This window comes from Stegodyphus dumicola, chromosome 4, assembly GCF_044657685.1.
Source record: "Stegodyphus dumicola isolate Sdum_Otavi_A_Nest chromosome 4, ASM4465768v1".
Classification (NCBI taxonomy): Eukaryota; Metazoa; Arthropoda; class Arachnida; order Araneae; family Eresidae; genus Stegodyphus; species Stegodyphus dumicola.
In genome coordinates, this window is record NC_140771.1 from 116582011 (window position 1) to 116608291 (window position 26281).

The 26281-nt window shown below is 33.6% G+C and overlaps 2 protein-coding genes across 5 annotated transcripts in view; one reads left to right on the top strand and one right to left on the bottom strand.

Moving 5' to 3' along the window:
* The window catches only part of LOC118196126 (sodium/hydrogen exchanger 9B2-like), a 94748-nt gene that overhangs the window by 24824 nt on the left and 43643 nt on the right, over positions 1–26281 (top strand). For all 4 annotated transcript variants that reach the window (XM_085815362.1, XM_085815360.1, XM_085815359.1 and 1 more), the window contains exons 3-4: positions 19198–19285; positions 20330–20512. In XM_085815362.1, the coding sequence (XP_085671488.1) occupies positions 19198–19285; positions 20330–20512 (271 nt within the window). The remainder of the gene's footprint in view (positions 1–19197; positions 19286–20329; positions 20513–26281) is intronic.
* Positions 15961–26281, bottom strand: part of LOC118199455 (sodium/hydrogen exchanger 9B1-like) — a 163316-nt gene continuing 152995 nt past the window's right edge. The window contains exon 14 of the transcript XR_015040745.1: positions 15961–16353. The gene's annotated coding sequence lies outside the window, so the exon portion shown is untranslated. The remainder of the gene's footprint in view (positions 16354–26281) is intronic.

Sequence of the window (26281 nt, forward strand, 5' to 3'; positions counted from 1 at the left end):
AAAGGCGCCCCTACGTTGTAACGTTGCAGCTTGCCTCGGCTGCGTCTCTTCGGTTCTTTCCGACCTGCACAGGCATCGCAGGATCGGCACCACTTTTGCACGTCATCCTTTGCATTATTCCAGTAAAAGCGCTCACGAACTCTCTGTAAGGTCTTCATTATTCCAAAGTGACCTCCTGTAGGGCTGTTATGTAGTTCTTTAAGGACATCAGGAATGAGGGATCTTGGAAGTATCAGCTGCCATCGGAACGTCTTCCCATCATCCGATTCGAATTTCCGGTATAAGACGCCGTTTCGAATGTGAAGTGAATCCCAGAGTGCCCAATGCTGTTTGGTTGTAGGACTACAGATAGAAATGTCCTGCCAGGTAGGTTTTCTGGTTGATGACTCCATTAAATCAATTATGGGTTTAATGTCACGATCTTCTAGCTGGTCTTTCCTGACTTCATCATCACTCCACGGTTCTCGATCAGCCGATTTGATGTTGTAATTTGTCTTGCGACCGGAGTCAGCAGCTCGTATTTCGCTTCCACCCTGGAACAATATCGGCAGCTTTCTTGGCAAGGTCTTCTAGACAGGGCGTCGGCGTTTCCGTGTGATGATCCCTTACGATGACGGATAGTGATGCCATATTCTTGGAGTCTCTGTATCCACCTGGCTATTTGACCCTCAGTATTCTTGAAATTTAAAAGCCAGGTCAATGATGCATGATCGGTGAGGAGCAGGAATGTTCTGCCGTATAGATAGTGATGGAATTGTTCTACAGCTTTAACTATGGCGAGCAACTCTTTCCTGGTGACACAATAATTCCTCTCCGGTTTAGACAGGCACTTGCTCCAGTACGCCACTACACGTTCTTGGCCGTCTATTTCTTGGGACAAAACAGCACCGACACTTTCATTGCTCGCGTCGGTGTCGAGAATAAATGGTCGGTCGTGCTGAGGATACGTCAGGATTGGAGCAGATGTTAAAGCCTCCTTTAAGTTGTTAAATGCATCCTCGCATTCTTTTGTCCACAAGAACCTTTGCTTCTTCTCTGTCAGCTTGTGAAGGGGTCTTGCGATGGAAGAAAAGTCCTTCACGAATCTCCTATATTAGGTGCAAAGCCCTAGGAAGCTTCTCAGCTGATGGACGTTTCCAGGATTTAACGGGTGACACCTTTTCAGGATCCTTGCACACACCTTCTGCAGTGATGACATGTCCGAGATAAGTCACTTCCTTTCGGAACAATTTGCATTTAGCGGGACTCAGCTTCAGATTGGCTTCTTTCAGTTTCTGAAGCTCCTTCCTAAGATTTTCTAAATGTTCTTCAAAACTCTTTCCGACGATGATGATGTCGTCCAGGTATATCAGGCAGGCTCCGTAGGAAAGACCTTTCAAAACAGTCTCCATGAGGCGTTCCAATGCTGCCGGCGCATTGCACAGTCCAAACGGCATCACCTTGAATTGCCAAAGCCCTTGCCCGTAGTAAATGCTGTCTTTTCTCGGTCATCAGGATGTATTTCTACCTGCCAATACCCACTCTTTAAATCAAGTGTTGAGAACTACCTGCTTCCAGAAAGAGTGTCTAGAATGTCGTCAATTCTAGGAAGAGGGTAACTGTCTTTCTTCGTAACTTCATTCAACCGGCGATAGTCGACGCAAAATCTTGTTGAGCCGTCTTTCTTTCTGACTAGGACGATGGGAGATGCCCATGGACTTACTGAAGGCTCGATGACATCGCCTTCTTCCATATCTTTTAACAGTGTTCGCACCTCTTCCTGTTTAGCAAACGGCAGACGTCTTGGATGTTGCTTCATCGGGGGATGATCGCCGGTATCTATTCTATGTTGTGTCAAACTAGTTCGACCCACATCAGAAGACGAGCGGTAGAAAACAACTTGAAGATCTTTAATGACGCGATCGGCAACATTTCTCTCTTTATCGTTTAATTGCGCATTCTGCAATAACTTCGATGTAATGCTCTCTGAGGACACGGATTCTTGGATGTTACTCTTTCTTTCAACGCTGGTTACTGGAGTACCTGCTGCAACCACTTCACCTTTCTTAATAATTCTCCCCTTCTCAGTTACATTGGCGACTCTCACCCGGATAACCGTTCTGGATAGGTCGACGAGTGTTGAGGCTACTAGTACTCTTTTTGGGCTATTACAGTTATTGGGATATTCTATGATGCCGTAGCGGAAATTTCTGTTTTCGGCTATGGATCCAGGAAGTAAAATTTCTGTTCTTGCCGGTATTGTGATATTGTCTTGTGCTATGATTTTATGAACAGATTTAACTTCTTCATCATTAACTCCAAATAACGCTATGTCCTCAGATGTAGAATGCAATTCGTTATTTTTAAAGTCCAAGGAAAAATTGTATTTCCTTAGAAAGTCTAATCCGAGTATGCAAGAATCAGTGATCTCTGCTACATATGCCGTGTGATGGTAAGCGGCGCTTCCAAACGTGATGTTAACATTTGCTTTTAAACGTGATGTTAACATCGATGTCGATCTTCTCACCGGACACAGTCTGTAGGGTAACGCAGGGCGGCGTCCAGATAAGTTTGCTTCCCAGTTGTTCAGCTAAATCTTTTCGGATGATGGTAACGTTGGCTCCTGTATCTATCGTCATATTGCAGGGAACTCTATTAATATGTCCTATTATGAAAAGTCCATTACTGCCGCCTCTCACTGCAGAAATCTGAAGCGCTTTTAACTGGGGCTTTTCATTGTCTGGCAACATCCGCCCCGCGAGATGGCCACTAATTAGTTTCCCTGTTGTTTGTTAGGAGCGGTTTTAACATCCGTACCCTGGGGTGTTCTGCAATTTCGTCGTATGTGTCATTCAGCACCGCATTTCCAGCACTTTACGGTCGGTTTCTTGTCACTAGTATTCCGTCTCCAGGCGTTCAGTTGTCTAGTTAAATCGTCTAGACGAGCGGTGACTTGATCCCCTGGCTCCTGGACCTGAGCAGCTCTGACTGGATGGCGGTCTCGACGGGTGGCTTGCTGGGCTGCCTCGAATTTCATGGCGTACACTAAAGCGCTTTTCAGATCTTTAACATCCGCCATTCGCAGTGCTTTCTGTATTTCAGGGTCCCGGGTGCCATCGATGAAATATTGCAGAGACAGGATTTCCCTTGTTTCGGTCGGGCACTCCGAAAAGGCGTGATGTGACAGCCTTTCAACATCCGTGGCGATCTCCTGAAGTGTTTCGGTGAGCTTCTGTTGACGGGATTGTAATTGGAGCCTGCTGTAGTTTTTTAAACATTTCTCCCCGAAGCGCAGCTCCAAGGCGCCGGACAGAGCTTCGAAATCTAACCTTTCGTTTTCGGGAAGAGTTTGAAGGATATCCGCTGCGTAGGCTGTTAAAGAAGCGGCGAGATGACAGGCCTTAGCTTGGGAATCCCATCCATTCGCTTCCGCAATAGAAAATTGTGTTTTGTACACCTGCCAGGAGGTCTTCCCATCATATGTAGATAACTTCAGAGAGGGACGAGCAGGCATGGGTAGAAATTTAAACCCATCACTATTTTTCCCTGCCGTCGCTACGAATTTCTTTAAAATATCCACTTCTTTGGCTACTGCAGAAACCCTATCATCAATTTGTTGTTCGATTTGATGTTGGACGGCACAAACTCTTCCTTCAATTCGTTCCTCCACAGCAGAAACTCTCCCTTCTATTTGTTCTTTAACGGAGGAGACTCTTTCTTCAATTTCTCCAACCTTACTTTCGACAGAGTCTATTCTACCTTCTATAGCCTCGAATTTGTTTTCTATTACGCAGGTAATTTCTCTTTTCATTTCCTCTTGACCTGCTATCATCTCGTCTTTAACCCTTAGCCTGTCGAGTGATTTTCTGCGAATCCCTTTAAAACTGTCGCTAGTTTTGGACCGAACTTCCCGTAAAATGTCGCGAAAATAACCCTAAACCTCTGAAAATTGTCAAGCAGTTCTTTTGTTATTTCCCATCCCTCCCACAATTTTACTTCAATGATTCCGCTAAGTGAGATTGATTGCTATATATTGTTCGGTAGCTGTGAGCTCTCAAGAGAATTGCAAAAGGCTAGACTCTCCGTGATGATCGTCTTAATGCCGCAGGCTACAGCTGCGAAACTTAAAAGTTTCCTTCCCTTAAACAATCTTATCTCTACATATCTTCTCTACATATAATAAAAGAAAGAGTCTGTCTGTGTGTGTGCGCCTTTCGTTCGTGCTGCGCGTAAGCTAATAGACCCACGGCTAGGAAACGAAATTTGGTACATAGGTACATCTACACAAAAGCCAGTGCACTTCGAAGCGATTTTTTCGAAATTCGAATTCGAATTTTTTTATTTCATGTTTTGTGACGAAATCGTGTCATTTTGAAACATAATGGGTTATAGGAAAGCGAGATTTTACTCTACACACTCCATTTTCACATCGTCATGAAACGTAGGCACTTAGCTATTTTACGAACTTAAAATAAATTTCGTGTTTCAATAAATCGATTAAATACGAATTTATTTAACAAAGGGAGCTTAACACTTTTTCAATGGGATTTTTTCTAAAAAAGTTTATTTTTAAATATGTACAGTTTATTTTTCTTTGATTTTTGGACACGTTAAACTTTCATCCTTGCAAATGCTTTTACAAAAAGAAATTTTTAAAAATGATAATATTTTGTATTTAAAAAAAATTCATTGAAGCTTCCGAGTACACTTCTCACATCTCACATGTTTAAAAGTATGATTTTGGAAACAATTTTCCTTTCTTATTGTTGTTTATAGATTTTTGATGAAATCGCATCATTTTGAATAGTTTCATTCTTTTAGAAATATGGGTTTGGCAACAATATTTCATCGTATTTCTTATGTCACTGTTTTTAAGAGATTGGCATATTTCATTGTCATTTTTATATAAATATAATATATTTTTATTGATTTTCTTTTTTGATAAAGTTGTTCTGTGGAGTAAAATTCTGCGCGGAATTTTATGTTTTTTGAGTTGCTTTCATGTTATTTTTTTGCTTATTTCACTGTTTATAAGATATTGAAAAGTTTTGCATGATTTTTGTTCTTCTACGGAAAGTTGGTTAATTTTTTAATTAGGATAATTAATATTTGTATTAAGAGATATAGCTTATTTCATTGTAATTTTTTCCCTTGAAAACATAAGATAAAATATCATTAATTATACTTTGCTTTTCAGAATTTTTTGTTTTTTTGCATTCCTTTATTTTATTTATTGCTCATTTCACTGTTTTTAAGATATTGAAAAGTTTTGACTGATTTTTTTAGGAAACAAAGTTCTTAACCTCCTTTATACCATTTGAGTTCTTAAGATTTTGCAAAGGGAATTTAGTTAATTTATTTATTAAGGATAATTAATATTTGTATTAAGGGACATTGCTTATTTCATTGTAATTTTGTTATACGTAATAACTTTTTTTATGAAGTTGTTCTGCAGAGTAAAATCCTACGCAGTTTTTAAATTTAACGTTTGGAGTTCCCTTCAGTCATTTTTCCGGTACATTTAAAAGCCAGATGAAGTTGTTCTGCAGAGTAAAATCCTACGCAGTTTTTAAATTTAACGTTTGGAGTTCCCTTCAGCCATTTTTCCGGTACATTTAAAAGCCAGACGAAGGCTCGCAGCGAAGCTGCTAGTTTTCAAATAAATTGGTTTTAAAGTTTACCCGGTTAAATTTTAAATTATTACGCATTTTTAACCTAAGTAACCTAAATCTGTATGTCACTGATTATGACCGGAATTTCAATGCAGACTGATTAAACTGATATCACTAAAATTATATTCTGACAAATATCTGGTGCAATTTTCATTCCTTCTGAGATATTGTTGAAACATTTCGTATTATTTCCGATTTCCTGTATTTTTGTCATTAATTAAAAATCTTTAAAACCTTCAGCATTTTCCTATATTCTTCAACTGCAGGTAACTAATAATTATTTTAAATAATTTCTTTTTTCCTTAATTATTACGTAGTTTTAAGAGAGTAATAAACGAAATATTTGGGTGTTTTTAAGGGTGATAATATTAATATTAAATTTGCATTTTACTTTTTCATATACATTCAAGATATTCAGAAAGGGAATTATAACATGAAACCGTTTTCAGTGTATCATAAATTTATTGATTCAAATTAAAAATTCTTGCTTTCCTGTCCAAGAAACACTAGTAAATTTTATCTGAAATAGGAAAGATGAGACATATTAATAACAAACAAAGCAATTAATTTGGAAGTCAAAGAACAAAAATCAGCGTTATATTTTCAAATTTTCACAGGACTAGTTTCGATGGTTTTACCGAACCATCATCTTCAGCTGCAAAAGCGCAAATGAACGAGATAAGATATAATGAAAATTAGATTGTGCAAATTTGAAAATATAACGCAGATTTTTGTTGTTTGACTTCCAATTTAATGTTTGTTCGGCTTGTTATTGTATCTTAATTAAACAAAGCAATGTTGTTACTTATTAGCTTACAATATAATTTATTCAATATGGTATTTTTGTAAAGAAAGAGTGTTGCTGTACATTTGGTAAAGTATAAATAAGCATTTCATTTAATAATTATAAAAGTTATTAATTATTTAATAATTAATCATAAGAATATGAATAATTAAATATCTTTTCGGAGATATATTTTCCGGCGATATTTTTTTTCTAGGGATCCCAGCATACATTTTTGAAGCATTATGCTCTAAATAAATGTCTTGTTTAAACATAGCATTTATTGTTGACAAATCTCCAACCAAAAGAAATAGCTTACTACGGAGGATATTCAAACAAAAATTTTTATTAGAATAAATATTTTCGTTATTTTAATACTACTAATAATATACAAACATTAGTTTAAGTTCACTATAGTTGAGTGAATAAGATTGCTGGATGTTGGTATTTTGTTGTTGGCAACCGAACAGTTTAGCTGCTTGTGGTCTTTATGATTCTCCCGATGCGTAACGTGAATTCAAGCCAATTTTATTTAGAAAATTGCCCACGAAAGTGTTCTCTTAAAGCAGATAACCCATGACTTCTTAAAAACTGTAAAATATAATCTGTGGATATTTTCCGTTATACGATAACACGAAGAAAATGATTTCCTATACGAAACATATGATCAGCGCTGTTATTGCCCGCCGTTTAATTAAATGCATCCATCTTATTCCTTACAATTAATTTTCCTTTTTCAAAGAAAGTTTGATTTCAGTAAAATGTACTATTTACAATGTGTCATTTTATTTTGCTCGTTTTTATGCAAATATTCAAATTCAGATAGGTATTGCGTAAGTTCAGAAAGCCAACTAGTCTCCAAGCGGTAAGATAGCTGAGCACCCGTAAATTCTCGCAGCTCCATGGGGGATTTAGGGGTTTTTCATAAGTACAATTGATTGTGAATTAACAGTTTGTTTCCCACAAAAATCTACCCCGAAGACTTCCTTTCCCTTAGATAAATAGGTCCTGTGTGCTTTATCATAATCCAAAATCTTAAGCGTAAAAATCTTTTATCATAGCCGATGATGACGATAAAATATTTTCTATCTAATGTGTCAAGTTAGCATAATTGTATATTTCTAACGAAAATTGTTTGGCTCATGTTACCCTATAATGAAAAAAAGATTCAAATCGGTTTTCAGCTTAAACAGTATTTTCATTATTAATTATATCACGAATTTTATCAATAGTATTCTTAGTATTAATTGCAGGCATGTATTCAAGAATATAATATACACAAAACTGTGTCTAATGATTACGGCTAATTTTTATATAAAATTTTATAGTATAAAAATTTAGGTTCATAGGTCAGCCATATTTGAAAGAGTACTTGCGTATTATAAGAAAAGAGAGAGAGAAATTTAAGAATAAAAAAATTTACCACGAAGTAATATAAAAATGCAATAGAATACAAAAGAGTACAATACTATTTCATGTTTTGTGGATATACTTGAAGACAGAAACATATTTTAGCTGTATTCGTTCATCGGAGAAAAACTTTTCATATGAAGCTATTTTTTTCAAATCTTTCAATATACAAGTAATACAAAAGCAGTACAGGAATTTCTTTTCTTAATACCCAACCGAAAAGCTGAGGGGACGTACAATGATTAACATACAATATGTGCCTTGAATTATTTTGCTTTACATGCACCTTTTGGGGAAAGAAAGCCTTTTGGGGGTAAAATCATCTACTTCATCGGTTTTTTACTACCAAAGAAAACCTTTTGGGGGTAAAATCATCTACTTCATCGGTTTTTTCAAACAAAGCAGTTAGTGGTCCTGTTACTACCTGCTGACCTAGAGAAATTTCTCAGAAACTTTTATTCGAAGAAAACGAGTTTTATATTTAGTGCATGCATTTTCAAATCAGATTTATTTAATTAATATATATGGATATGCCGAACAAGGACACTTTCGCACACATACACTGTATATTAGTACATACATAAAAATGAAATAAAATTTGAAAACAAGCAATTTAAAAACTACTGTATTGAAAATTTGTTTTTACCTCATTTTTTTTTGTTATATACATTTACTTCAGTTTTTTTATATGCATTTACTTAATTTATTTTCTTATATGCATTTACTTAATTTTATTTTGTTATATGCATCTGTTAGTGTTTTTGAAAAATTTTTAGATTTTTTGAGTATGACAAAGGAAACGAGATCTATCAGCCGAAGGCAATGAATGTCTCCATGGATGACTTTCTAAGTAAAACGTACTCATGTTCATGTTACACATAGGGGAAATCACAAAATTCAACCAGTTCGTTTGTTTGGGTTTGAATACGAGTCGAAAAAGCGATAATCAGATATCTTAGCCAGGAGGCCATTGATTGGGTTTGACAGATTTGGAAACCTAATAAATAGTATTTAATAAATATAATATTATTAAACGAATCGGATTTATATAAACCAAATAAAATTCTTATATCGAACACAACTAAAACTCGATATAACTTACACTGATAAACTGATGTGTAATAACACTGATAAATTAAAATACTAAACGGAATATACATTAATTCTACATAGATAATTTTTTGTAATGTATTTCGCTGGGAATGTCTGGCCGCAAAATCCTGATTATATATACCCTTATTTTAAGGTTATCACATATCTGATGGTTTGACTTTTACATCAAAATACAAAGAATCCACAAAATTCAGTAAAATTAATAACTTTATTTCCCTGTTGAAAATTCTCTGAATCATTTCAAATATAAAAGCACACGCGCCAAGCAGTTTGCTTTAAATAAATATATGCAGCAACGAGAAGATGCGCTTTTGACAGCAACTCGTTTCGAAATTCGAAAATTTTTCTAAATGTAAGAGATTTGTCGCTTAAATTAATTTTTCATTAAACAAAAAAACAAAATAGAATCGCATATTATTAAAAGAATTTTATTGATAATTCAGATTCTGAAAAGAAGAACATTGTTGTTATAAAAAACAAAGAAAAAATAAACAACATATTTCATTCAACGGGGGCCAACTTTGGCGCATGAACTTTTCAACATAAAAATATTTGAAGCATGTTATGGATAAAGGTTTATTTGATTATGGCAAAGTACTCGATGGTTATTTGCCTAAGGTGAAGGATGCCTTCGTTCGAGGACTGCCTAGCGGAAATTGGCTTGCATATATGTTACACATATGGAAAACTAAGAATATCATCCTGGCAACCAGCTCGTTTGCCGGGATTCGAACCCCGGACAGAACCACCAGTTGTTCCGTTAGACTCCGCTCAGTCCCTGGTGGGCTGTCCGATAACGGAAAAGTTCAAAATTTCATATTAGAGGAAAAGTGGTAGCATAGTATAATTCGAAGTTATTGCCATTTCAGTAATGTGAAGAGATTTCAAGAATATTTAATTATTTTATTTAGCTTATGACAAACTAAAGAAAATAATTAAACATTCTTGGAATCGCTTCTCTTAACATACTGGTAGTTTGGCCTGCATTCAAACCCCCGTGAACAAGCTGATTGCATGGGCGTTTTTATGGTTTTAACTTTTTGTAGTGCGAGATTGTTTCCCTTAGAAAATCTGTCACGAAAGCATACCTCCAATTAAACAGATCGCCTTCACATGTTTAATAATCTAACAAGCCAAACCAAACACAACCCGAGCGAGGACTCGTAGTCAAGGCACGTCATCATGAAAAGCTAACTAAAATTGGCTCATATTCACATTAAACATGCGCAACAAACATTCGCTAAAACTGGTATGCAGGCAATCCATTCATCAGGATTTGAACGCGCTTCAAACTATTAGTATTCAACGATTTTACCGCTACTTCGTTGGCGGCCTTTTATAGTATCTATAAGAAAAGTAATTGCAAAGACACAATCATTGTGTACCGACGGATGAACTAAGTTCGGAATTTAAAGAATAACTTTCATTCGTGCTATTGGTGTTAGCATTGACATTTGGACAGATGTTAATTTATTTTAAATTCTTTTAATGTAATTAATTTATATCTTTAAATAATTGATCTTCTGACTGTAATTTTTTGTGCGCAGTATATCTAACCCTTCCGTACACTAACTGTTTTAATTAATTTACACTCCATTAATTTTAAGAGATTTTATATCGATAGATTTCTTTCCAAAAATGTTTCAAGGATTACATATTTTTTTCTTTAGATTTCAAAACATTTTGTATTTAAAACCTTAATAATAAAAAAATTTTTAAAACAAATATTTCTAGAAATTTTTTCGGCGTATTCATTTATTCCATTTAGTTGAAGTTTCGAGTAGAATATCTTCCTTTCAACATTCATATAATTTTTATATGTCAGTTCGCCATTTCTACGGAGCATAGAGCAAGGCCAACTAGATATCTATCTAGTTGGCCTTGCATAGAGCCACACATACGAGTACAAAACTCAGGCATGCTGAAAGCACAGTTTTAACATTTAAGAATGTAAAAAGAAGAATATAACATTATAATAACGCGCATTTGAAATACGAAGGCAAGCAAGAAAGCTGGTTGCAACATTTTATATTTTTTCCTAACGAATCAGAAATTGTAATCATTTTTCAATACAAAAATAAAATATTTGATTCTATAACATATAGGCATAAAGGCGTCCTCTGTTACAATTCTTATTTTTTCTTGTTTCTATTAAAATTCGGCAATGTACTATAACAACGTCGGATCCTGTTTGACTTTCATTTGTATAAAGTACCACAAGGCAAACAGTTGTAAAACGATTTATCTTCTTTCGCAAACTTTTAGTCGGCACACAGATAATACATACCTGTTGTCTGACAAAGATACTTCACTCTAAGGACTTTTTCCTAAAGTGCTCTTTTCAAAGAGACTTCACACCCTATTAAGACCTTTGTGTCAACTGACAGCCGCCTGCAGAAAGGTAGGGGAAGGAAGACCAGATCGCGTCGTCTAAACACGTCTTAAGCAATCTTCGCGAAATTCGGGCTTCGTGTATACACGTCTTAAGCATTTTTCGTGCGATTTGAAATTCGTGTAAAGACGTCTTAAGCATTTTTAAAGAAATTCCAAAAACGTTTAAACACGTCTTAAGCAGTTAAAGGGTTAATAGATTTCATCTCGTCTTTAACGGATTCCTGTCCCGCTTTCATTTCTTCCTGTCCCGCTTCAATCTTTTCCTGATTAGATCTCATTTCCTCTTTCATTTCTTCTTGACCTGTTTTCATTTCCTCTTTAAATGCAGCAAAGGCTGATATCAGCTGTCTTAACTGCTCTTCCATCGCTCTTGTGATTGGCATTCAAATCCCACTTCTGACACCAAAAATTGTTGCGTGCGTACGGGTTCGTTATGAAATGAATGCACATGTCCGATGAAAAAGGAACAAAAATTTATTATTATCACAACAAAAATGCTTACAGTTTCTCAAATTATCAAGCAGTATTACAATATCTCACAGTAGTTATCTTTTAACTACTCAAATGTCCAATAGAACTTAATTCAAAACAGCTAAAGAACGCTAATCCGCGAATTCGCTATAATCGACAAGAGCAGTTTTCTAAACAACAACAAACTAAGCAACTACTACAAACTGAGATATTTTCCTCCCTTTATAAGATTTCAAAATCACGCGCTAGAATTTTCCAGTACTTTCTCGAAATCAAAAAGAGATATTTATTTATTTAATGCAAGCGCTCTTGTATTTTCAATTTTCGGCTTAGCTTTCTTTTAATATTCGTCACGCGCTGCACTGCGCGAGAAATAAAACCATTTAATTTATAATTGAACTAACATTAGCTTCTTAAATACCAAATTCGTAACAATATATTTGAAGTCATTTTTGAATCTCATTCCTTTGGTAACACTGGTAGCAACAACAATGATGGGGATTCCCTGTGTTAAGGCGAATCCCTGTAGTATGTATAAATATTTCATAACAGTTAAGCTATTTGGTTCATGTGAATTAGAGCATTAGCAGTATTTTAGCAGCAAAGCTTACATCATTTTTATCTACATATTTAAATATTTACTGGTAAATTTTCAACATTTATATTTTTTGTGGTATTTTTATAATTTACGTAAATGTTTTAAGGTTTAATAATGCCAAAAGATTTGAAAAAAATCAAATAAAAAGAAGAGTTATTTCTTTAAAATCAAAATTAAAATATTACATCGTCTACATAATAGAGGAAAAATACCAGATGTTGCAAAATTTTTCTCCTTGAATGAAGCCCCAACAAGGACAATTAGAAAAAATCTGATGTGTACACCACATGATTTCCTTGTACGGAATATTAAATTATACGCATTTTTTCTTGCATTTTATTTAAACTTATTAGATTGAATTAAACTTACTTCGCCGACGGCACATAATAAACCACAATAGAATAAATGCATTCTTTAAAATTCACTTTGTTTAACATAGCGACACTCTGGCGCTAGATCTACTTAACAGTATTATATTTCATTCATATTATAACTCAGAATGCACAAAATGTATATCATTTAAAGAATTATCTAATCGTTGCCACATGTTCTATTCAAATACTATAATAAAGCTAGAACTATGTATAAAAGAAATTAAGCAAGCAAAACAAAAAAGAAACAGTTTTTCACATACGATTGAGTATTTCTCATTTAATTAATTCAGTTCTCACTTCGCGAGAAGGCAAAAATACATAAAAACTCAAGATATCTATCTATATTAAAAATTACGAAGTAAATCTTAAACGCTTATTTCCTCGAAAAAATTCCAGAAAGAATTAAGCATGATTTAATTGGCAATAATAAATGAATGCGTTATCTTTGTTGTTGCGAAGCTAAGTTTCTCTAGATTGGCAACAAATCCACTAATCTACTGTTTCAAATGTAAACATCAATGGCCGCCATTAAAAACAGGCTTAGCGGCAATTAAACAACTTTAAAATTGCTAATAATTCTAAAAATATTGAACACAGATTTACTAAAGACATAAAATCCTTAACCGGAAGACAAAAACAACATAATTCAATCATTTTTAAAGTAAAAAATGTACAATTTACAAACATATAAGAGTAAAGAAACTGAGATCACTGAGCCGGGTAATAGAGTGGATACATATATAAACATATTTATATACGTTTGGTGCGGCCGATTGCAACCAAAATACACACCATCTACATGTTATAGCAGTCCTATATACAAAATTTCAAAGTTCTGAGGCTACTCGTTTTTGAGTTATGCGAGATACGTACGTACGCACGTACGTACATACGTTCGTACAGACACCACGAAAAATTCTCTTCAGAATTAATTTTAAAGCAGTTTCATAATTTTTTTTGAAGGAAAAGAGCATTTTATTCTGTCCTTACGTACAGATATCACGTAAAAACATCGTTAAATTGCATTCGATAGCGGTCAAAATGGATATTTTCATTGAAATATGCTGCCTGAAACTTTTCGCGATTACAATACTTCCTTTTTACTTCGTACAAGGAAGTAAAAATGAAGACTCTATTAGAAAAAGTGTAGCAGCTGGAACTTGCAGTAGTAAGAGCACAATTTCATATGTAAGAGATGAAACAATAGAAAATATGGAAAAGGCATTAGTGACATGGATACAAATCCAAAATAAAAAACGGATTCCAGTTGATATTAATTGCTGTTACAAATAAGGCCTTAAAGATTTATAAAGCATTAAGAATCAGTCACCGTCGAGTTCATCAGATGAAAAAAAGGTATCTTTTTCCGCAATTCGTGGTTTTTTTTTTTTTTTATAGATTTAAACAAAGCAATTCTTTACATAAAAAGATTGAAAGGAGAAAGTGCATCGGCTGATTCGGATGCAGCACAATTATATCCAGCAAAATTGCTGAAATCATTTCCGCCAACTCCTACACTTCTGATCAGATCACCAATGCTGACGACTTCGGGTTTTTCAGGAAAAAATTGCCTGAAAGAACCTATTTAGCTAAAGCTTGCATATCGGCTAGTGGTCATAAGGTACAGAAAAGTCATATAACAAATCTTTTCTATTGCAACGCTTCACGCGAATATATAATGAAACATTGGTTATTAAAAAATCAAAAACACAACACTCATTTAAAGGAATAAATATAAATAACCTTCTCGTTTGTTGGATGGCCAATAAGAAAGCATGGGTCATAGCTTTCAGTGAATGGTTTCATAACATGTTTGTCCCAGGTGTCAAAAATTATTTAAGTAAAAAGGGATTGCCTTTTGAGGCTCTTCTATTAACTGATAATGCACCTGGTCATCTTCAAGATTTACAACATGAAAATGTAGAAGTAGTCTTTTTACCAAAGAATACAACTTCCTTATTACAGCCATTGATAAAGGAATAATTTTGACTTTTCAGGCATTGTACATCAAACAAACCTTCAGGTATATTTTAGAACCAATGCAGAATGATGAAGCTCGTACTCTTATGAATGCTTGAAAGAAATTTACAATCTTAGATTGTGTTAAGCATGTTGAACTGTCATATACTCAGATTAAACAATCAACGTTCAACACATGCTGGGAAACAAATATGGCCGAATGCTGCTAAAGATGAGAATAAACAGATTACCATTAGAGCATGAATATTCTCAGATCACTAAATTTACCCAAACTATTAGAGGAGAAGGTTTTGAGAATTTAGCTCAGGCAGATATTGAAACAAATAAACATGATAAAGACAATAATTCTGATGAAGAGCAATCTGATCCAGTTGCGTTCACAGGAAGAATCATCAGCGAAGGACTTGAACGTGGAGGAAAATTAGGTAATCATTTTTTACAATATGACACGAATGTTGAACGAGTTGTCCGATTCCAAATGGAGCTTAGTAAGTGCTTAAATCAATATGTGGAGGTTTACAAAGACTTAGGAAAAAAAACCTAGGCATTTGTTAATTACGGATTTCACTATACAAAGTCTTGACAAACTGAGATCTTCCCTAATTCGTCAACCATTGAAGCAGAATCTTATCAAAAAGCTCAGGTGATGACACTGACATCATATCAATCAAGAAGAAAAGCCTAATAGTTCATGAAAGTAATGACAATGATTAAACTTATAATATTTTTGGAATGATCTTATATTTTCCTAATGCAAAATAAATTAAATATGTACTTCCATTACCTACATACATTTGTTATTTTATAAACAAAGGGCAACTTTATTTATTTTAACATGTGTTACTTTTTTAATGTAAATGAATAACTAAATTATGCACATTTAGTGTGTTTTTCATTTTACATGGTTTTACATAGCAAAATCCAAGATTTCGATTTACACGGTTTTGTGCGGAACTTATCTTCCGTGTAAATTGAGGGATAGGTGTCTACAGTATTAGAAACGTATTTATTTAACTGGTATAATTACGATACTTGTTTCAAAATGCTATTAAGAAATATTGGTAAAATTGCTTTATTTGCTGTGTTTCATTTGCTGTGCTAAAAATCAACATACTTTTATAATACGGATGAAAAATTAAATATCTTATGTGAAGGTGACGTCTTATCATCAAACAGAGATCACACTCACGATACAAAGCATCAGGTTTTATTCCTTTTTTATAGAAGAAAAGATAAACGGAATGAGTATGTACAAATGGATTAAATATGTTTAGGAGAGTAATCACACTGGTTCCACTATGGAGATGTAAAAGTCACAGCTGACCACCTACATGCGGTCACTTTAGATAAGTTCTAAGTCCGATCGCCTACGCGCGACCAGTAAGCGTCTAGTTGTAGCTCCTTCGCGAGCGTTCTGTCGGACCGCTTCTCTCGGACTTCTCGAACCAACTGAAGATCCTGGAACCTGGAGAGTTCCTACAAAATAGAGATAGGTAGCGACATCTGGTGCTTCGTTGAGGCACGATTCCCACACGCTCAGCCATCGACAGGTGAGGACCTCCGAACACTTGAATACATCTGTAAAACACAAAATACTAAAAAAAAAAAAAAGAAAGAAAGAAAGAAAAAAAAGAAAAAAAGAAAAAGAAAAAAAAAGAAATAAAAGAAAAAGAAACATTTGAAAAATAGTTTGCAAAATGATCTCAAGTTGCGATGTCATCCGATCAAAGCTTCATGTGGTTTGCCGAAGTGGAAGTTGCTTCAGGTCCTTCATGAGATCCTACTTTGGCTACATCGTATCGATCATGTGGCTTAATCTTGATCACTTTATAAGGTCCTAGGAATTTAGGTCTTAGCTAGAGACCGCCTCCTAACTGGGTTCTTTTAATGGCTACTAAGTCGTTGACTTTGTAGAGTGGAGCGGTTCTACGACGTCAATTGTATTGTCGTCGGTTCTCCTCCTGCAGTTTTAAGATATTCACTTTAGCCTCTTCACGAATAGAATCTTTCTCCTGGATGGTGGAGTTCAGGAATTCTTCATCGAGAATTTCTTTAATTCTTCGGTCTGCCTTATTTCTCATTTTCACGCCTGTCATCAGCTCGAAAGGAGTGAATTTCGTTGATCTACTGACAGTGCTGTTGATGATTCTTTGGACGTCAGGCACAAATTTGAACCATTTGGCAGGATCATCTACTGACAGTTTTGCAAGCACTGGGATTAAGGTTCCATGAATTCTTCGATCTGGCCGTTGGCTCTTGGAACACCTGTTGTGATTTGTATGTGCTGAATTCTACAAAATAGAGATAGGTGGCGACATCTGGTGCTTCGTTGAGGCACGATTCCCACACTTATTCTTCGTCGACTGTAAGATTTTCAATGGACAAGAAACGCTAAGTAAAAAGGGAAATACTTACCTGGCATGTTAAAACGCGATAGAATTAACGAAGTATTTGATGAATAGCTAATTACTTAGTTGTGATTTTTAGTTAAAGTTCTAAAATACTTATCACAACCATATCCCTCACAATGAACAAAATCATTGGCCCAATCTGATACTGTATGTTTTACCAGTTTAAAAAGTCTTTAACTCGGAAATAAATGAAAGAGATAACTAGATATTATAAGTTAGCATCATTAACTCAGATAAAAAATTGCTTTTCTTAACCTTAAAGTCTTTTGAAATAAAAAAATCTGATGTGTACACCACATGACTTCCTTGTACGGAGTATTAAATTATATGCATTTTTTCTTGCATTTCATTTACACTTATTGGGTTGAATTAAATCTACTTCATCGACAGCGCATAAACCACAATAGAATAAATGCACTCTTTAAAATTCACTATATTTTTTTACCATAGCGACACTTTGGCGCTAAGTTCACTTAATATTTCGTTCATATTATAACCCAGAATGCGCAAAATTTATATTATTTGAAGAATTATATAATCGTTGCACACATGTTCTATTCAAATACAATAATAAAGCTAGAATGATTTATAAAAGAAATTAAGCAAGCAAAACAAAAAAGAAACAGCTTTTCACAGACGATTTAGTATTTCTCATTCAATTAACTCAGTTCTCAGTTCGGGACAGGGCAAAAATACATGAAAACTCAAAATATCTGTATTAAAAATTAAAGTAAATCTTAAACACTTATTTCCTCGAAAAAATTCCAGAAAGAATTAAGCATGATTTAATTCGCAATAATAAATGAAGGCGTTATCTTTCTTGTTGCGAATCTCAGTCTCTCTAGATTGGCAACAAATTCTGCTGTTCAAAATGTAAACAAATATGTCCGCCATGTTATTAAATTGTTGATAATTGTACAAATATTGCTTCCAGATTTACGAAATGCATAAAAATCTTAACCAGAAGATAAGAACAACATGACTCAATCACTTTTAAAGCAAAAAATGTACAAGTTACAAACATATAATAGTAAAGAAACTGAGATCACTGAGCTGAGTAACAGAGTGGATATATATAAATATATTTATATACGTTTGGTGCGGCCGATTGCAACTAAAATACGAGGTGCACATCTACATGTTATAGCAGTCCTATGTACAAAATTTCAACGTTCTGAGGCTACTCGTTTTTGAGTTATGCGAGATACGTACGTACGTACGTACAGACGTTCGTACATACGCCATGAAAAATTCACTTCAGAATTCATTTTAAAGCAGTTTTATAATTTTTTTGAAGGAAAAGAGTATTTTATTCTGTCCTTAAGTAGAGCTATCACGCAAAAACATCGTTAAATTACATTCGATAGCGGTCAAAATGGATATTTTCGTTGAAATATGCTGCCTGAAACTTTTCGCGATTACAGTACTTTACTTTTTACTTTTTACTTAGTACAAGGAAGTAAAAAATGTGCAGAGCTCTAAAAATCTTACATTAGATCAATAAACGAAATATTTTTTCCTCATCGCCTACATTAATTTAAGCGTGAACGAATCAAAAATGTGAATCACGAAAGTTTACTTTCCATAAGTTAGGTAATATGCTGAGCTTTCAGGAAAATACTTAGGATAAGCATTCCGAAATATTCAATAACTATAAAAAAATCTGATTAAGAGATGTTTCTGCATAGTCTATGTATTAACTCGGAAAAATGTTTCCGTTTCAGTAAAAGTACGTATCAAAGTATTTTTATTGGAGCTCAGTGAATGTCAATCCTTATGTTTTTAATTCCTATTGCGAAAGAATATGCAAGAAAATGCTATCGATAATCATAATTCTTTTTCCCGCCAATATGAAATTTTTTTCAGACTGATTGAAAACTTTTTTTTTTCTTAACTTTATAAACCTTATGTACATATAGCAAGATTTTATTTCAAAGTTTCACTGTTATAGTGATAAAATTTGTAGTAGGAGTTGAAAAATAGAAACGTATAATTCTCTCTTTTTTCCCAGGGATGATGGTTTCCGGTTTCATATTACGTAATGTTCCACATATAAACGTTGCTGAAGATATACCTGAGGACTGGGCAGGTAATATACGGTATGTAAACATCTACATCTTAAAACACCCAAACCTCAATTTTCCTTCTATACATTCTAGATAAAATTCTAATAATTTTTTGGCAATAAATCCTGTTATCATTGAATTAAAAATACTTCGAATATTCATCTATCAGCAACTTTTAAAATGATTAATTTACAGAAGCTTTCATATTCATCACACAAAATTTTTATTTATCAAATTGTAAAGACATTAGGTATTTTGGAAGCAGAAAGAAGTGAAAAATGAGCAACGCATTCGCCGAGAATCTAACCACAGACCTCTGGAATACGCACCCAGCGTGCTGACCACTACACTAAGAAGGCTCGCTAAGGAGGTAGGAGAAATACCTTATATACTCCCCCTTTTAAAGGGCGATTGGGGTTTCTAGGAGACCCAATCGCCAAACCCAAGGTGTGGAGATTCATCATCCACTACCCTTTTAGTTCGAGCGCCACTTGTAGACTTGTAGAGACATTAGGTTATTTCGAAGCATAAGGGATGAAAAATGAGCAACGTCTTCGCCGAGAATCTAACCACGGACCTCTGGAATACCCGCCCAGCGTGCTGACCACTACACTACGAAGGCACGCTAAGAAGGCGGGAGAAATACCTTATAAAACACTTTAAAAATATTGAAAAATGAACAAATTATAATCAATATTTATATATCAATATAATAATGTTACAAATCTATAATCAATATTTTTACTATTTTCAAGAATAATACCTCAACTAATTTTTGGCTAACTACCCAAATTATTATTTAATTGAGTTTTTCCCTAATTTTGCTATGTTTAGCTTAAATAATTTTGGTAAATTTAGCCTAAACTTTAATTTACTCAATCAGTTATGCGGAATAAAGATATAAATCGTCAGGAAAAAATTCTTCAACAACTTTTTATTCAACTCAAAGTGATATTAAAGGTGAGAATATAATTCTAATCGTGGTAACGTTCTTCTTTATAATAAGGTAATAAATTCAAGAATGTAACATTCGGGCATTCTAACTTCTTTTTAAATTGGATTGACTGTTCTTTCTAGAAACATGGCTCTTGTTCTCATCCTCCTTCGTGCTGGTCTCGAAGTGGATTCAGATGTTCTCAAATCAAATAAAGCTACATGTTCTAAGCTAATTTTCTTTCCTTTCATTGTGGAAAGTTGTACTGGAGCAATAGCGTCTCATTATTTATTGGAATTGCCATGGATATGGAGTTTTCTACTGGGGTAAGTCATCTTATTGAAAATAAATATCTTTTCCATTAAGATTTAACTTAAGGAGTTATCGAATACTATTTGGTGATGAATAGCGCGAACATCATAGTCACTTTTCCTAGACATCAATGTAAAAGTATACCTTTTTCGAAGGGATTCAAAATCAAGTTCTTACTTTTTTTTATAATAGTATTATTATTCCAATCCCATGTAATTCTTATCGAGAAATTCTTTTCCTGTCATTAAAGTTATGTTAAAAGGAAAATAAAATAATAAAAATGCTGACTTGCAGAAAATACACATCTTTCTATTGGCCAAATATATTAGTTCGGATTGTGCATGCGTGTTTGTACTGAGGATAGAGCTTAGTATGGCAAAGCATAATTTCTGCTTATCGATGTTTCTTAATATCTGGAGTTAATGTTCACTGCTGAAAACTGATAGAACTCTTTGAAAAGCAAAATTCTCGTTAATGATTCTAAGTTTCTTTGAAAATATAATCTGAATGTTACAATCAGATAATCTACTTACACATCCTTGCATTAATGATTGTTTCATAAAACAACTGCATGCAGCTGAAGTCAATTTGAAGTTAAAAGTTGCCTACTTTTAATTTCAGATTAACGCACCTCTTTTTTGTGAGCATAAGTTATTCAGTCATTAAAACGGGATTGAAAAGATGGCTGCAAGATTTTGCGAAAATGTTTTAGAAAGCCTGACAATAAAATACAGCTGTGGTGAAAGAAATTAATCGAAATTTTCAATCATTTTTCAGTATTCGATACGTTAATCCTTGAATCTCTAATATTTTTCGCAGTCATTATTCCTTGTTTTCAACCCTACTGTGCATTACTTCCGCCGCTTTTATTCATACCGCTTTCTTTATTGGGTCGAATCCTACGTTTTCTTTACTCGGTCTATTTCTCTGCTAATTTCTTGTAAGGTTTTAAGCTAATTAGCCAGTTATTATGATTTGACCTTCAATATCATTTCTTCTTTCTGTGGTCCTCCCCAGAACGCAAATTAGTTATTCTATACTTAAGCCGAGGTTTGAATGTTTAGAGTGTGGGCTATTGGCAGCCTCGTCTTGCTATTATGCATCATTGCCAGCTCTCCCGAAGTTATTTAACAGGATGCTAGCCGACGCTTAAATACGCACCGTTAACTGTCATGAGCCAGCTTAAGTAGTTGTTTATCGTGTGTGTTGTATTACACTATGTTATCTTACTTTAATACCTGCAAGTAGCGGAGGTTCGTCTGTCGCACAAGCAAAGTGTTTTTTTTTTTTTTTGATTTTGACATTTTTTTTGATTGCTACTCTCGACTCTCAACTTACCTAAGATCACATAACCAAATTCGGAATTGCAGACGGAACACGTTATGACCTAAGACAAATACAGATTAACGCTTATAAGTCGCAGTTAATCTATCTGAGTTTCATTATCCTTCACCTGCTCTTAAGTTTCAAAACCTTCCGAGCTAAGAAAGTATGTATGACATAAACCAAAGAAAAGTCAGGACAGGATTTAAATTAAGCGTGACTGTTAGTGAAACTCAAAAGTAATTGTCACAAGTCTATTTTTGTTCTATTTTCCTGTATAAAAAGCTGCTTTACTAATGTATTATTTGAACTTATGGAATTTAACCGTAAAAGAAGTTTCGAGATAGGTGAGCAATTATAGCTTTATATGAGGACTGCAAATAGAAAAATCAAGAATTATGGGTATTTCTACGAATATTATTTTTTCTATTTATTTCAATAAAAATATAATTTAATGTTATAATAAAATAATATTTAATTGTTAAAAACAAATTTCTATTCAATTAAATACTAGTTCATTTAAAATAAATAAAATTTTCTAGAAAAAATGGTCCAATTGAAACAGCCATTGTCTAAAATTAAAAAATCGATTACAAGTACTTATCCTACTTTCCCTCAATTCGCATAATCAAGACTGTACCGTACATAGGATATTTCAAAAGGATTGAGCAACTAAATGCCAATCGTAGATCCACGATTCCATTCTAAGAGATGAATCGAATAAAGTAGATTTCCAGATCACAATCGATAATTTTGGTTACATGGTACGTTTTTCGAAAAACCTATGTATAGTTTCAGACTTTTATATGCACTGTTTTCAAAGAAATTTCAAGTTAGAAAGTTTGTTATTATCTTACAGTCTTAAAAAAATGAGGGAAATCTGAAATTGAAAGATGAAATAAAACTGTCAGAGCATTCGAAAACATGCACGTTGGCTATAATGCCATTTGTATAATATCCCCCAATGATACACTTAATGGTAGCTTGGGTAATTTTTATAAAATTAAAACATGGGAAATGGAATATTTTTTGAGACTGTTTTGATTAGTTGGGCTAGAAAAACAATCTTTTTATTGAAATTTGTTTCTGTGGAATCAGTACAAAATTTAAATTTCATATATGTTGACTGAAAATTATTATGCTACCAAACGTTTTGTAGTCTGAAAGCACTACCTTATTTAATTTAAGTTTTAAATTGAAATCATAATTTTTGGACAACTATTGAAGAGACGTTGGTTTTTATGTAAGACAACTTATTGAAACTTCTTGCACAAAAGTAAAATAAAGACGCAAATACACGTAAAGATTAAATATTTTTAAATATTGCATATAATATGTATAATCTTCAGAATAATTTATATAATCTTAAGGAAATATATAATCTTATATTATATATAATCTTAAGGAAACGAGAAAAACAGAAGTTTTTGAGCTTGCAATAAAGGAAATATATAATCTTATATTATATATAATCTTAAGGAAACGAGAAAAACAGAAGTTTTTAAGCTTGCAATAAATGTAACATTTTAAAAATTTTAAATAAACGAAAGACTTAAAAACTGTATTACTGCATTTATAAGTGCAAATGAAGTTCTTATTTAACTTTTGCTTTTAGTGTCTAACAAGGTGTATTCGATCGTGGATTTAACCAGTAATCTGATGTCAGTACTTTTTCAAGACTTGACTGTCATATGCAAAAGCATAAAACTGTCAAAAAAAAATAGTCAGAAGCAGTGCGTCTTACATTCTTTAATTAGATCTCAGGTTAGCTAGTTAAATCATTTTCATGGAATTTTATGGTATAATGAGAATTTAGGGTGTTTGCCATATGCTTTATTAAAAGTAACTAAATTTATTAAAGTCTTTAACTAGTAGCAAGCATCATAACTATTCCTAGACAGAGTTAACTAATGCAAGCAAAAGCTTATTATCACATTAATTTTTTACAGCACAACTCTAAATCAAATGCTTATTTTACGATTAACTGTTCTTACAATGAGCTCTGGTGAATGCATTATTACTTGAATTATGAAGCATGGCGAAAAAAAAATTAAGATACGTTTCAATGTTCATGATTATAATGTGTAGAAAATGAGTATAGTTATTATTCAGAGTATAATTATTATTCATAGCGTTGTAGAGACATTAGGTTAATTGGAAAAGCCGGAGAGATGAAAAATGAGCAAACGCCTTCGCCGGGAATCGAACCGCGGACCTCTGGAATACCCGCCCAGTGTGCAGAACCACTACACCACGAAGGCACGCTAGGAAAGCGGGAGAAACACCTTATAGCGTAATAAGTATATCGAAATATTTTTGTGTTGTAAATTTTATGCTTTTAAATACATTTTATGCTTGCTGCAAAAAATTTTCAAGTGCAAAGTTCAGATTAACCTGCAGATGTTGTTTTATGCCATAGTTCTTATTTTCAAAGCCTCGTGCAACAAAGTTTTAGAAACTAAACCAAACTTCGGATAAAAATCACTATTCTAATTCAAAATTTACTTACGGCTTCTCGAAAGGAAAATCTACTTTGGAATCTATATCCGAGAGCTCACGATCAGGCAAACTATATAGAAATTCAATCGAGCATAAGAAGTCAAATTTCGAGAGATTTCAAACATTTATTATATAACATTGTGATTTCTCTGCCAAACTTCTGGAAATGGTTGTTCCACATCTTTGGGTCACGTGTACTATCAGAAATCTAATATAACGAGCAACCACAAAAAAACTCCCAACACCTATCCGTTTTATTTCTCGGAAGAACTTCCTTTTCGTAAAATAATATGTGTACTCTAATCCCATTCAGCCTAACAAAAGAAAAGAAAAAAGACAGTAGTTTTGAAAATAGTGAAGGAGAAAGAATGAAAGATCTAGTTTCTTTCAATTCCGCGATCGAAGACTCGATTCTATAAAATATTCCCGACTTTTACGTGTTATTTCCTTCCGCAAACACAAGGATTCCAAAACAAAAGGAAAGGCAGGAGCTAAAGCCATAGCAAAACTTCTGGATTTCTTTGCTTCTCTTGTAAAAAAAATAACGCATAACACATAAAAAAGGTAGCATAAAATACTGAAAGAAAGCAGAGAAGAGATGTAAGCATATAAAAGAAAGGAATTCTGATAAGCTGAGATTATTACTTTCGCAACCCGAGTACAGTATTTGTGAAATGCTAGCAACACGAAAATGTAATAAATGTGAAAGTTTTAAGTACGTAGAATATGAGAGAAAATGCACAAGTTGAAAATTCCTTGAAATAAGTCGAGATCTTCACTAAAAAATTTTATATGAACAATTTCGAATGCTTATCTGTTGCAGAAAGTTAATAAAATCAAAAACAACGAGTCCTTTGTTTATGATAAGAATTGTACTAGATAGGTTTAATTTCAGTTTATCGGTTAATATCTTAGAATTTTAGATTACAACATGAACTGTAATAGAGTTTTGAAAAATTAGTTTAAACTTTCAAAATGATTTATACCACTGAACTTACTTACAATAAAGTGAAACATTGAATGTCCATAATAATAAAAACAACAAACAGATTAATACAACTTTCCTATGAATTTCAATATGTGACTAGATAGCTGTTTTAAAGCTATGCGATGGCTCGAACTCCAGCAGAAATCCCTTATTATTTGTAAACATCTCCACTTTCCTGCAGTTCCCTTTTGGACAACTGAAGCTATGCGCTAATGGAAACTGAAGGTAGCATTTTGGGTTAGTTAGATTATTTAATTATGGAAAGCACACGAGGTCTATTTGCTTATGAGGAAGGTCGCCTTCGCAGAGGACTTTCTAAGGGAAAACGACTCATAGTCAAACTACACATGGAGAAAGACATGAAATCGAACCATGCAACCAACATTATACGCCTGAATTCGAGCCGGGGTTGAGCTACTTGAATTCAGCTGCCTTAATTGTAATATGAAAATTTATACTTTTATAGAATATATTGTAATATGAAAAATGTAATTAATTTGGTTATTAGTATTTAAAATTAGAATAGATCTAGTTAATGACGAATGTGGGAAAATACTACTGGTAAAGACAGGTGTTCCTATTTGTCGTTAACCAAATTGAAAATTTTGCGCCTAACGCTGTAGTAACCGAAATATTGGTTTCAGCCGTTTGTGCGTCATTTCGTAATAATACATTATTGATGCAATCTGAATGTTTTGAATTACAATTATGTAAGTAATTTATCACACTAAATAATAAAAGCGAACTGATCAAATATTTTCTACTTCGCAACATAAATGCATTTATAAAATTTGTAATTTTAAATGAGTAATTTGTTTTTCTAATTCCTGATTATCTACTGAAGGCAGGAAACATCAGGGATACCACTTTAGATTAATGGGACTTATTCCTTATTTTCCTGTTATTTACTAGACCTACGTAGTTATTAATTGGACTTATTTTTGGAATTCGTAAAACTTACCAGTAGAAAAAA